The sequence below is a fragment of the Tachysurus fulvidraco genome, chromosome 2 (genome assembly GCF_022655615.1).
Source record: "Tachysurus fulvidraco isolate hzauxx_2018 chromosome 2, HZAU_PFXX_2.0, whole genome shotgun sequence".
Lineage (NCBI taxonomy): Eukaryota > Metazoa > Chordata > Actinopteri > Siluriformes > Bagridae > Tachysurus > Tachysurus fulvidraco.
This window is the reverse complement of record NC_062519.1, coordinates 37,726,120-37,739,825: the sequence shown is the minus strand read 5'-3', so window position 1 is coordinate 37,739,825 and position 13,706 is coordinate 37,726,120. Positions and strand designations below refer to the sequence as shown.

Genomic DNA, 13,706 nt, shown 5'->3' with positions numbered 1-13,706 from the left:
ATCACAGAGCTGGAGATCTTATTTACATTATTCTGATTGGACGAAAAGTCATACACGTGGTTTGGGCGGAGTTGAAATTTTACACATTTCTTATCCAATTCTATTTTACTGCTCGTCGTCAACATCTGGACAGATTGTCCTCGAGGTAGGATCTCTTTTAATAAGTAAGTAATCCTATTTCATTGTATATTATTTAGTGAGAATATATGTTTACATCCAGTTTACACATAAAAGATAAAGTGCATGAATAGAAATTGATTTAGAATTAAAAGAGTTTATAATACTGTTTAATAATGAGGTGTGTTACAGCAGAGGATTGTGAAAGATGCATTGGGTTAAAATGGGGTCAAATGACTGAATGATAAATGCAGTTAATTTGAGTAAATTCTATATTTACATTAAACAGAACTACATGCAGAGTTATAGCACTTGCAAGGTTTGATACAAAGAGCTGTCATTCATTTATTCAATAAATCAGTCATCTAAAGTTACCACTTTATCCTGGTCAGGGTCATGTTGGATCCTAGACACAGTGTTGCAAGCATTTTTAGGGAAAGCTGTTCAAGTTGTGACGTCAGATGAACATTTTTGGTGTGATACCCACCCCATTACCACCCCAGAATGTATTATTATTATTATTATTATTATTATTATTATTATCATTATTACTACATAACAGCATGGACCAACGTGTGTTATTCCACTTACACCATGAAGATGATAATGTTTCATTTTTTTTAAACGATTGATGCATCATAGTTTTAATAGTTTTTAATTAGGTTTCATGTTATTTAATAATGGCAATTAGCTCTCGGTTGTTAGGAATACTGGTGATTATTGATCGGTTGTTGGGAATAATGGTGCTTTGTGATTGGTTGTTGGGAATAATGGTGATTGGTCATTAGTAATAATTGTGAATAGTCATTGAGAATAATGGTGATTGCTTTTTAAAATTGACATTGCCACAAAGCAGCTTTACAGAACATAAACATAAAGAATAATATAAAGATTAATCAAATACAAAATTTAAGATCAATATTAGAGCAGTAATTGGTCATCGAAAATAATGTTGATTAGTCATATGGAATAATATGGAATAATAGTGATTTTTGATTGGTCATTGGGCAAAGTTCAGACAGGCTTTACACACTGGTGGTGACTCAGCTGAACCCATTCTTCTAATTTACACAAATGAAAATAAAGTCACCAAAGGAGCTTTAAAATAAAGTCTTATGTAGGCAGCACTGCCAGAATAGGATGTGACTTCATCACAGTTGTCACAAATGCATTTTATTATAAAAAAAATGTGACGTGTATCTGCAGAAGGTTGGTTACAGACTTTATCAAACTCTTTGAGCGATTCTTTATTGTACATGTTACCACACTTTATATAACGTTATCTTTAAGGTTCAAGTCCATTCAGAATCCTTGACCCTGGTTCCCTGTCCCACCTGGGTGTTGTATAGAGGTTACTGCTGTATAGATGAAGGATGATACAATCCTGACGTCTTCACAGTAAATGACGTTCTGCATAAAGCCACAAGTTCAAAACCCAGGTGCTGGAGAACCCACAAACCTGCGTATTGTAGTGTTTTCCTTACACACACTTTAGTACAGGAAGGGCTATAAACCAGCTGATTAGTCGAAACCAGTATGTTGACAACAGTGAAAATACGTTTTCCTGGACCAGGGTTGGGATCCTTTTTATGTCCTGTATTTACGTTGTTTCATTTACAATCACATTCATGGCACAAAACAAATAAAATAAATATTAAAGCATTTTAGTCCATTATCAGTGCTGAGTGTCAGATAATAGTATAAACCACATGATCACTTTGTGTTTCTGTACTTTTTCTTTTTTAGAGATCCATGAGTACGTCAGAGGGTGCCCGAAAGCGCCATAAGGCTCGGCCTAGTGGTACCAATGTGGGGCAGAAAGAGAAGAAGAAAGTGGAGGTGGGCCAATGGGGAAGAGCATGGTAAGTTCATTTAGACTCATCATGCTCATAATGGTGATTACTGAATAATATGAGCTATGGTGTAATTATCAGTTGGTTGAAGGTTCAAGCCCCATCATCTCCAATCTGCCACTATTGGGCCCTTGAGCAAGTTCCTCATCCCTCTCTGCTCTAGAGTTTCTGTATCATGCCTGAGCTTGAACGTCTCAACAAGTAGACAAATAAAACCTGTATAAGTTGCCGAAGTGTAATTTTCTTCATTCGTTATTTCACCAGGGAAGTGGATTGGTTCTCATTGACCGGAGTGATTCTTTTGCTGTGCCTGGCCCCGTTCATCGTCTTCTTCTTCATCATGACCTGTGATCAATACCAGTGCTCCATCGGCTTGGTTCTGCTGGACATCTATAACGGAGACGCCAGTCCGTTGAGCATCTTGAAGCAAGCGCCTTCATTCACGTGGACTGCCGCCAAAATCTATGCCGCCTGGGTCACTTTCCAGGTACAAAGGCTCATATCACAGCAATGAAATGGATTTTCACCAAACAACCACCACCAATATTCTTTCATCTATAAAAAGCCAAAGAGGAGAAGGAGCTTATTTTATTTCAGAACATTCTTCAAACTAGCTTTAGTGGTGCCGTACGTCATCCCGATGCAAGATAATATCTCAGACGTTAGGATGCAAATCATTTAGAAATAGATCCCATACTTTCTTAAAACAATCAGTTTTGGAGTGGAGATTCATGTAAGGTATTCCAGTGCTTCTGACTCCATTAACACTCTTTATCAGTCCTTTATAGAACAGGTTTATCAGTAGTTCCACTGTAAAAGGACATTCTTTCTAGGAGCAAAGTTCCTAATGGTAAATAACCTTCTCTTACATGTCATATTTACAAAGGATTTAACTCTAAAACTTTATTCTGGATCTTTGCATTTCAATAAATGGCCTTATCCAGAGCTACATACGAAAGTGCTATGAAGTCTTAGATACCGGTTCACTAGGTTACAGAATAAAAGAATATCATCAGTCTAAAAACTCTGTTGGAAGGAAATAAGAGCAAAAACAGCACACAGACAACTTTTAAAGAAATGAATAAAACAAGTGCTAGTTTAAGAATTTTAGGAAGTATTTCAACCTTTTTTTCGAAGACTCGGCATTGATCGGTGTTTGAGATGATCTGTTCACGTTATACTTGCATTATTTTCATACAACAAAGAAAGACATGAGTTTAGGTTTGATCGTTTAAAGCAATAATTCAGAAACCATTTCCTTCTTATCAGTGCATATCACTTGCCAAAGATGGTCTACCAGTTTGACCAGTTTGGCCTGCTCTTTGGTAAATGGTAGCTGGTTGAACTGGATGTTTTTGGGGGTTTTTTTGCATAAAGAAATGAACCATGGGGGGCACAGTGGCTTAATGGTTAGCACGTTGGCCTCACACCTCCAGGGTTGGGGGTTCGATTCCCGCCTCCGCCTTATGTGTGTGGAGTTTGCATGTTCTCCCCGTGCCTCGGGGGTTTCCTCCGGGTACTCTGGTTTCCTCCCCTGGTCCAAATACATGCATGGTAGGTTGATTGGCATCTCTGGAAAATTGCCTGTAGTGTGTGTCAGGGATCAGCGCAGATCTGTCAGGGATCAGCGCGGACTTTTGCCCATGTGCGTTTGTTGTTGTTTTTGTCACGTGATTGCCCCGCCTTCGTCTGCTCCTCCCGGTCATCACACCTGTTCCCCATTGTGTGTGATTGTCCTTTGGTGTATAAATGTGTGCCGCGCTGCCATCGGCTCATGGATTCATTAAGATATAGTTAATAATGTAGTTACGTGTTGTAATTAGTCTCGTTAGTTCCCCGTGTATTATGGATATGTTTGTCTTCCTCATGTATTAAACCCCTTTCATTTGAAGCTATCCTGCGTACGGGTCTGTCTTCAATCCACCTCCTTCCGGGGTCTGACAGTGTGTGAGTGAATGAGTGTGTGTGTGCCCTGCGTTGGGTTGGCACTCCGTCCAGGGTGTATCCTGCCTTGATGCCCGATGACGCCTGAGATAGGCACAGGCTCCCCGTGACCCGAGTAGTTCGGATAAGCGGTAGAAAATGAATGAATGAAATGAACCATTTATTACTGTTTTATGAAGCATTGTCTCAAAAACAAAGCAAATTTAAAGTCATTCAGAGACACTTCACTTTAATTCAGTATCATGACTAGTGGAGTGCTAGATGTGAGACTTCAGTCAAAGTCCAAGGTGTTTATGGGATTTGTGCTGATTGTGCTGAATAGACTTTTGTGATTCGAGGAAGGAGCATTGGTGCAGAGTTGACGAGGATTTATCGTTCAAAACGAAGCTAAAAAAAGTATATCAGACGTGAAAAAAACCAGCATGTCCTCATATAGCTAAATACAAATGAACACACTGCTCAGTAGTTACAACTCCTCAGTCCTCAGCTTTAGTGTCATATTGTGAATTAATGTTTGACTAAGGGTCAAGGTTTGCCTGAGGAATAACTGAAGGGAGGCGGGGCAATGTAAGGGGCGGGGCACAGCGAGGGAGGCGGCGCGTATGATTGAAGCAGATGTCAGGGATGTATCTGCTTCAGCTGGTGTTTAAAAATGTTTTAAATAATCCAAATGATGTAAATGATAATGTGCAATGAATACGGCAGCTATTTTCCGGATGGATCGTCTGTTATCAACCTCATCAGACATATCAGGAAGAGTTTACTTTGGCACAGCAAAATTTAAAAAAAGGGGAATAGTGAAACCACTGGCAAATTGTTGGAAGCAAAAAGTATGTACTAGAGCAGCTCGAGTTAAAATTGTGTCACTAGGTGATGTTTATAAGAGTTCTCTATGTCTCATTTAATCATGACACTTTAGCAGAAAGCTATAATTACCCCCAATAGAAACAGCAACATTCCATTGAAATGTCCTCGATTGATGAGTCTGATTATCATCTTGTAGGGAAAATTAAACAGCTTCATGGAACTAATACAATGAGTTTTTCATTTCTGTATTCGGATATGAATCTCTTCACTAGATGGTGCTGTATACATGTATCCCAGATGTTACCCACAAGATCCTGCCAGGTTACGTCGGCGGAGTGCAGGAAGGAGCTCGGACTCCAGCAGGTAAAGAGTTTGCTTTGTTAATTGAATGTTTTCTATTAGAAAATGACCTGATAACCCAAATCGGCTTCTGTGATGACTAAACATTTAATTTCAACAAATCTATCACCAACTACAGATACTGTACCTGTCGATTTCATCATGTTTTTAAAGAACATCCAGGGTCTAGTGTTTTTGTTAGGGTTGGAAGGGATGAGGGGTTTAGTCCACTGCCACTATGTCACATGTAAAACTCTAAATAACAAAAGTTTATTAATATATTTATGACATAAACCTATATTTTATTGATTAAAGTTACTTAATTTCATCAGAACTACAAACTGACATTCAAACTGTTAAATTTGGAGGAACAGTTGCATTATTACCTCACCAACTCTTCAAATGAATGAATGAATGAATGGATGGATGGATGGATGGATGGATGGATGGATGGATGGATGAATGGATGAATGAATGACGACTGTCCACTAACAACAGTGCCAAATGCTGACTGGAATAGGTACTGTTCTTTTTAACAGCTTGACACGTAAGTTTAAAAACTGCGTATAACAGAATCAACATGTAAAATAAGATCAAATGGACAGACGGGTTTATTGTTCTTGTAAGTCTTGTTTGAAAGCCAATGTTGACATTTAAAATCACCAAAACAAACACGCCCCCAACCCAATTGGTTCCCACCCCTGTTTTGATAGCTCCGCCCACACATACACCAGACAAGTGTAACCCAAGTATAACCCACACAAGTAATATGGCAGAACCTGTTGGGGCAGCTGACCGAGGGGATATTTTTTATCAATAAATGAACTCAATGAGTAATACTATGGTAATACAAATGTGTTTTTGTAGTACTGTGTATTGTACCGGGAAAGGTTTATCTAAGACGCTCAGTTCTCTCCAGTGCTGGAAAGCTGATCCTATATTAACACGTCCTACTTTCTGCCTTATCGTAAGCCTTTCTTCGCTTTCTTTCTTTGTTTTTATCCTCCATGTCAATGTTAAAACCGCTTTCTGCTAATGTCACACATGCGCACTGAACACTCTCTCTGCTCATATTGACAAGCCCCGCCCCTTTCTGCTCAATGGCTGCATGATAGTTTTGTATTTGTTTTGTTTGGCGGCCTAAGTCAGTTTTCTGAAGCATTTCTCAAACAACGGAGACTGCATCTTTAAGTCTTGAGGGACTTAAATCCCACTCGTAAATACGACTTCATGCACGTTTATCTCATAAATAGCAGGAATTTCACCCACACTATTCTTCTCCCACACTATTCCAATGCTACGTATCAGACTTTAAACTGATTCTAAACTGTTTTTTTTTTAAACTAATGTTTTTTTAATCTTTAAAGTAAATGGTGATATCAAACCCATTTCTTCTCTTTGAGATGCCCCAAGTGCTTGTTTATAAATAGCTAAAACATGAAGATGTTATCTGGAACTAACTAAAATTCTGTGTAATTTTATCAACAAATGGAAAAACAAACATCTCGTACTAAAACCCAAAATCCCAAAGTCCCAAATCATTTTATATCAAACTTACGAATATATATTTTTTTTTAATATTCGGCTTGAAAACAATTCCTTCTTTCCTTCTCTCAGGTCTGATTAATAAATATCAAATTAACGGGCTTCAGTGCTGGATTATAACGCATACATTATGGGTGGCCAATGCTTATCACTTCCACTGGTTCTCTCCCACTATTATCTTCGACAACTGGATCCCGCTGTTGTGGTGCACCAACATCCTCGGCTACACTGTTTCCATATTCGTGTTTATCAAGGCCTACTTGTTCCCCACCAACCCAGAGGACTGGTAAGAAGGCGTTGTAGTAGTTTGTGTCTTGTTCTGTTGTGTTACTTACTGACAGGTTCGTGTTGTGTAGCAAATTCACAGGAAACGTCTTTTACGACTTCATGATGGGCATCGAGTTCAATCCACGCATCGGAAAGTGGTTTGACTTCAAGCTCTTCTTCAACGGCCGGCCCGGGATCGTCGCCTGGACTTTGATTAATCTGTCGTATGCTGCTAAGCAACAAGAGCTCTATGGTTATGTGACCAACTCCATGATCCTGGTCAATGTGCTGCAGGTGAGCGATTCTGTTTTTGCGTTTCCATGAAATGGGAAAAGAACAAAAAAATTAAATCTCACTTGTCTCAAGTCTAAGGCCAGTTGTTGAAATGTGAGTTAATATATAAATGCACTTCAAGTATTTTTCAGAGCAATATGTTAAAACATGTTAACATATTATTTAAAAAACATATTATTTAAGATTTATTATTATTTTTATAAGATGAAGTCCCATGTGGTAGCGTAATGGTTAAGGTGTCTGGCTACTAATCAGAAGGTTGGAGTTCAGTCCCAGGTCCACCAAACTGCCATTGGTGGGCCCCTGAGCAAGGATCTTACTGCTCAGTTGCTCAGTTGTATAAAAATTAGATAATGTAAGTCGCTCTGGAGAAGAGCTTCTGCCAAATCCTGGAAATGTAAGCCCCAGTTATTCCCCCAGGAGTTAAATTAATCTCAGAACCACAAAAACGCAGCTACTGAGTTCAACTTTTACCTGTATACTGTAACTTGTATCTTTCTCCCATTCCCAAAGAACTAGTTCGGGTGTGAATACTTATGCAATTGCAATTTTTTTGTAAATCATTTTACTAACTATATAAATTATCCTCCAAACATCTACATGATTGGATTCTTTATTATTAGTGTGAATTCCTGACTAAAAAAAAAAGTGTTCACACCCTTTTATAGAATACCGTATGTTGCTTACCAGGGGCAGAATATTCATAGAAAAGTTCTAATGTTGTTTCAAGCTGCTGTAAATTGACTAGTATGCTGTCTAATTGATCCTTGCTTTTAATATAAATGCTGATGAATTTTCAAAACAAATTGAAGAAATAAACTGAACAATTTTTCTTTTGAACAATTTTTCTTTTGCCAGTCTACTTGACATTTGACTAGATTATAATACGGTGTGTTATGCATTGTGAGCTTGACACCACTGATATATATTGAGACTGGCATGAACAAGACTGGACTCCTTCTTTAACCTTGATTTGTGTTATGAGTTGTGAATGAATGATGCTCCAGACAGTCGGCCCAGTCAGAAAAGATTTTGCGCTTGGAATGTAGTGGCCATGTTTGATTCACCAGTTTTCTCCACTCAGGCCATCTATGTGTTGGATTTCTTCTGGAATGAAGCCTGGTATTTGAAAACGATTGACATCTGCCACGATCACTTCGGTTGGTACCTGGGCTGGGGTGACTGCGTGTGGCTGCCGTTCCTTTACACGCTACAGGTATGTTAACGATACTCACCACTTCACAAAGCTATCAGCCTTAATGTATGCTCACGGTTTTAAAAAAAAATGCCGAATCATCTTCTTTTTCTTTGCTAACTGACTCCACGTCATTGTGGACCGAGGCATCCACCGAGGCAGTTCGAGTGCCGGTTCGGAGCCAGAGCCTAATTTAGAACCAGTTCTTTCTGTTTCGACAGCCAAAGCACCGGCTCCAAACCAGGAAAAGTGGTTCTTAAGTAGCAATAAAACGTTGCTGGTCTAGACTTAAGAACCGCTTGTGTCCGGGGCTGGGGGTGGGGCTACTGTTAGCGCATTTGATAATGTACCTTAAGTATACTAATGTTTAATACACTTTTACTTGATATATTATCAGCACATATGATAGTATGTAGCTACATGCTTAGGCAAATTTTTTTTCTGTGTTAACGATAAAATAACGTTATGTACTTTATCGATTACAACCTTCGTTTATACAGATTACATGGAGCTGCACATACACGTTTTATTCGCCGCGTTTGGATGCCAATGTAGGTTCGCAAAGCCATGAGCATTAACAGTAAAGCATTGTTGTTGTGTTTGCCGCTGCTGCGCTAACGTTGCTGGGACACGTGACACGTATACAGTGACGTCACACTCGGCGCTGTGACGGCTCTCTAGCCAGTGGAAAGGCAAACCGGTTCTTAGAAGGTTCGCCAGTGGAACCAACTTTGAACCAGCACTAGTGCTAGCTCTGAACCAGCACCCAGTTCTTTCCGGTGGAAAAGAGGCATACATTTACTTTTATACTTTATTGTCCCCAAAGGGAAAATTCTTTTCCACAACACTGCACTTGTTCGACACACACAACATAAACATAAAGAGTCATAATACACACATGTGAAGAAACATTCAGAATCACACTCAGCGATGTTGTTAAGATACTTAATGACTGAGGGAATCAGGCTTCTTCCAAAGCGGGCCCTTCTGCACCTCAGAGCCCTGTACCTGCGCCCTGAGGGCAGTGGGGCTAGATACTCATTTAGCAGATGTGTGGAATCCCGTTCCATTGAAATGGCAAAGCATCCGATAGCTGTGTTATTGAGTTCTATAAGGTTAGGTGTTGGAAGACCTATAACTTTGCAGCAATATTAGACACCTTTGTGAGTTTGACCATATTTTTAACAGAAAGCATGCCGAAAAAACAAGTTGAACAATACAGTAAAATTGACTGAATAATGCTTTGATAAAGTAGTAATAGTAAACGAGGAGCGACATTAAGTCCTTTGAGTTTGCGAATGACCGACAGTCTTTGATGACTTCTTTTCTGAATGTCCATAATGTGCTGAGCAAAGTTGAGTATGTTATCCAGTGTCACTCCAAGATATTTGAAACTGTCCACTATTTCAACTGGTTGATTTTGAATGACAATAGGGTGCTGAGGTGTAGAGGGACTGACTATCAGCTCTTTTGTCTTGCCTTCAGGTGGTTACCCTCACACCACTGAGTGAAGTGCATAACAGTGGTGTGATAATCCATGACAGAGTTGTTGTCTCTAAGCAGGGCAAGAATGGCCCTGCTTAGAGACAGTGTCGTCAGAATATTTTCGATAATTAAATATAAGTATAAATATAAGTGTCGTCAGAATATTTTCGATAATTTATGCTAGACGAAGGGCTGATATTGTCATTTGTGTAGAATGTATACAAAAATGGGCTTAACACACAGCCCTGTGGTGCTCCGGTATTAATAGTAAGAGCAGAGGATACTACTACTACCGTACTACTTGCTGCCTGTCGCTAAGGAAGTTGGGAGGGGGAGGGGATGTTGAGGTGATACAGCTTCTGAAACATCATATGTCTTTGGATGCAATTAAAGGCAGAGCTAAAATCCACAAAAACTATCTGAGCAAAATTGCCAGGGAAATCCAGGTGCTGAAGGAGGAGATGCAGCAGACAGGCTACAGCGTCCTCTGTGCCTATTTTAGCCTTATAGGCAAATTGGCGGGGGTCCAGTTGTGGATTGACAACTGGCAAGATAGATTTCAGCAGCAGCTTCTCCAGGCATTTCACAATTATACATGTAAGGGCAACAGGTCGGTATTCGTTAAGCTCTGAAGGCCGAGGTTTCTTAGGAACCGGGATTATGATGGACATTTTCCATATGGAAGGTATGATGGCAGTGAGATAAACCTCGCTGAAAAGTAAGTGAAAGACATATGAGAGTTCTTGAGTGCAGTTTTTCAGCACCCGTGCTGAGATGCCATCGGGACCCGTGGCCGGAGTACCCGAAGGAAACCCCCGAGGCACGGGGAGAACGTGCAAACTCCACACACATAAGGCGGAGGCGGGAATCGAACCCCCAACCCAAGAGGTGTGAGGCAAACATGCTAACCACTAAGCCACCGTGCCCCCCAAATGTCAACCAAAGTATTATAAATACTATTCTAGAGGCAAGAAAATTTATTTGGAATGCTAGTTGCTACACCTACGGATCAATGTTATTACCATGACAACCAGAAGTAGGAACACCTGATTATTTCATAGTACAGCAACTTGAGTGATAAAATCACTGTCTATATGAACATAGCATTAAAGTTGAGCAGCTCTGCTTCATCTGGGGGCAGGCCTAATTTCTGGGCCAGAAAAATGTAAACAGAAGCCTGAAGCAAATTGAGACTGATTGCACATTAGAAAGAATCAAATTCTTTAGTGATTGTGTGTATGAAATATAAAATTAAAAAAAAAATTAACATATAAACGTAGGCACTTGGTATAATTTCTGTAAATAATATGACCCGAGAGGACCAAGGTACCGAAAAACACACAAGTACGGAAATGATAAACACGAAGAAAAGTAAGATACTTTTGAAATTTTATAAACTTTTGAAGGTTTCTACTTCTTAATTCCTGAAAAGATCACGTCATCTAAACAGACACGTCGGTAAAAACACTGTCTGCCGAAAGATGTCTAAAGCCTTGCTAGCTAAGTGCAAACTGCTCACACAAGACAAGAGGAAGACGAGCCGAACAAATTAAGTTTGTAATCAGATACCGGCTTCCAAAAGGTCTGCACCGCCGTCAGAATAAATCCTTTAAATGCAGTATTCTAACTTTCCAGTATTTTTTTTTTAACTTTACTTCACTGATTGAGCTGCATGCAGAACAGACCCAGTGCGGGAAAGTCTGTGCTTTCTAGAACTATCGCAATATTAATCTGTATATAGAAGGTAAAGCTAAAGTCTTCACACATAGAGGAAATCTCACTGTTAAGCAATTATTTTATACTTAGTTATATATTTATATTAAATGAAGGCCATAATGTACCAGGACATGATATAGGACAGAGATTATTTAAAGGAACGCAATGCAAGTGCAGTTATTGATATCAGCAACTAACATCTATCTCATTTATACAACTGAGCAGGTGAGGATTAAGGGTCTTGCTTAAGGGCCCAGGAGCTAGAGCAAGTTTTGTAAATAAAGATTGGCTAAAAAGTGTTCAATTTTGGGGACATCCTGTACTATATATACAGAATCTGTAAAGATTTCCACCATGTGAATGCCAGATAATGAAAGAGGATGAGGATGCAAATGCAGGTTAAGACAGTTTTAATGAAACACAAGTGGACAACTCCAAAATCTCACAGTCGAGGTCAGGTGATCAGAAGAAAGTATCAGGTCCACCAAGCTGCCACTTCTGGGCCCCTGAGCAAGGCCCTTAACTCTCAATTGTACAAAAATGTAAGTTTCTCTCTGGATAAGGGCATCTGCCAAATGCTGTAAATTTTTTATTTATTTATTTTTTTATCTGATCTCGGGACCAGCAGGGAGAGCCGGGTTAGCTTTCTGCCCCGGAGTGAAACCCGAGCCACAGCAATGAGAGTGAGGGATCCTGCCCCTGGACCACCAGGAGGCAAAGACAGTACAGTACAATAATTCACAGAAAACATAGAAGTCTAAAACAATGCAATCGAACACAATCCAAAGGCTTGGTAACATTAGGACAGAGTGTAACTGAAGAACTGTCCGATGGACCTGACAGTAATAAGTTTAGCATTCTGTCATACATTTACACTCTTACGGCTTTATTCATGCCTGCCATCAGGAATATCCCCAATGATATGTTATGTTATGTTACTATTATTATTCATCATAATAGGTGAGATGAAGAAGCTTGTAGTCTACTGGATGGAAGAATGAGACACATGCTAATGTAGGAATCTTAAGTATCTCTCAATTTTTCCTTTTTTGTCTCTTTGTTTTAGGGTCTGTACCTTGTCTACAACCCAGTTCAGCTCTCCACCCCTTATACCTGGTCCGTCCTCACCCTCGGCCTGGTGGGCTACTACATCTTCCGCTCCGCCAACCATCAGAAGGACCTGTTCCGCCGGACGCAGGGCGAATGTAAAATATGGGGCAGCAAGCCGACTTTTATCGAGTGCTCGTATCGTTCGGCAGACGGCCGCGTCCATAAAAGCAAGCTGCTCACTTCGGGCTTCTGGGGGGCTGCACGTCACCTTAACTACACCGGCGACCTGCTAGGTTCACTGGCATACTGCATAGCATGTGGCGTAGGGCACATTCTGCCCTATTTCTACATCATCTACATGACCATCCTGCTTCTGCACCGCTGTATCCGGGACGAGCATCGCTGCAGCAGCAAGTACGGGAAGGACTGGAAGCGCTACACGACTGCCGTGCGTTACCGCCTACTGCCTGGAATCTTCTAGAACAGAAAGTTATGGCTTTCCTTTTCATAACCTTACAAAAGTGTAAATTCTTTTTTCCTCAGTGTTCATTTTCAATTTATTTTTTATTTTTTGCTCAATAGCCATCAGAATTATTTCGGATTTAGTACAGGATAACTTCTCTACCTCTTTTCTTATCATTTGGACTTTCCTGGAAGTCTGTGATGTAAATTGCGATGGTTCGATGACCAATTTGTAAAATAAGCGTGTCTGTGTTTGTGACGTATTTCTTTCCATGTGCAGTATGAAAGTAGGCTTCTAAACTTCTATGCAGTTTAATAGGCACTTACATGTTTTATACAAATTCTTGTGCAGTCCCTAAAAGGAGTCCATACAACTAAACCCAGCTCGGCGTCAGTGTTTATTTTCAGGAAGAACGCCTTTTAATATGCACAGATTAACATAGTGAAAGTGACGTGACATACGGCTAAGTACGGTGACCCATACTCAGAATTTCTTCTCTGCATTTGACCCATCTAAAGTGCACACACACAGCAGTGAACACACACACACACCGTGAACACACACCCGGAGCAGTGGGCAGCCATTTATGCTGCGGCGCCCGGGGACCAGTTGGGGGGTTCAGTGCCTTGCT

At 40.1% G+C, this 13,706-nt stretch overlaps 1 protein-coding gene across 2 annotated transcripts; it reads left to right on the top strand.

Moving 5' to 3' along the window:
- The first annotated feature begins 73 nt into the window (after positions 1-73).
- Positions 74-13,457, top strand: dhcr7 (7-dehydrocholesterol reductase). 2 transcript variants are annotated; one of them, XM_027153239.2, is made up of 8 exons: positions 74-164; positions 1,864-1,979; positions 2,235-2,457; positions 4,994-5,084; positions 6,678-6,891; positions 6,962-7,166; positions 8,251-8,382; positions 12,629-13,457. In XM_027153239.2, the coding sequence occupies exons 2-8, from the start codon at positions 1,870-1,872 to the stop codon at positions 13,091-13,093; spliced, it is 1,440 nt and encodes a 479-aa protein (XP_027009040.2). In that variant the 5' UTR covers positions 74-164; positions 1,864-1,869; the 3' UTR covers positions 13,094-13,457. The 2 variants fall into 2 exon arrangements, with proteins under 2 accessions (XP_027009040.2, XP_027009042.2); XM_027153241.2 differs by having other exon boundaries at positions 111-145.
- The last annotated feature ends 249 nt before the right edge of the window (positions 13,458-13,706 follow it).

Coding starts and splice junctions, on each gene's coding strand:
- dhcr7 (XM_027153239.2), top strand. CDS start 1,870: ATGAGTACGTCAGAGGGTGCCCGAAAGCGCCATAAGGCTCGGCCTAGT. Junction 2,458..4,993: donor CCGCCTGGGTCACTTTCCAG/GTACAAAGGCTC, acceptor TCTCTTCACTAG/ATGGTGCTGTATACATGTAT. Junction 6,892..6,961: donor CCCACCAACCCAGAGGACTG/GTAAGAAGGCGT, acceptor CGTGTTGTGTAG/CAAATTCACAGGAAACGTCT.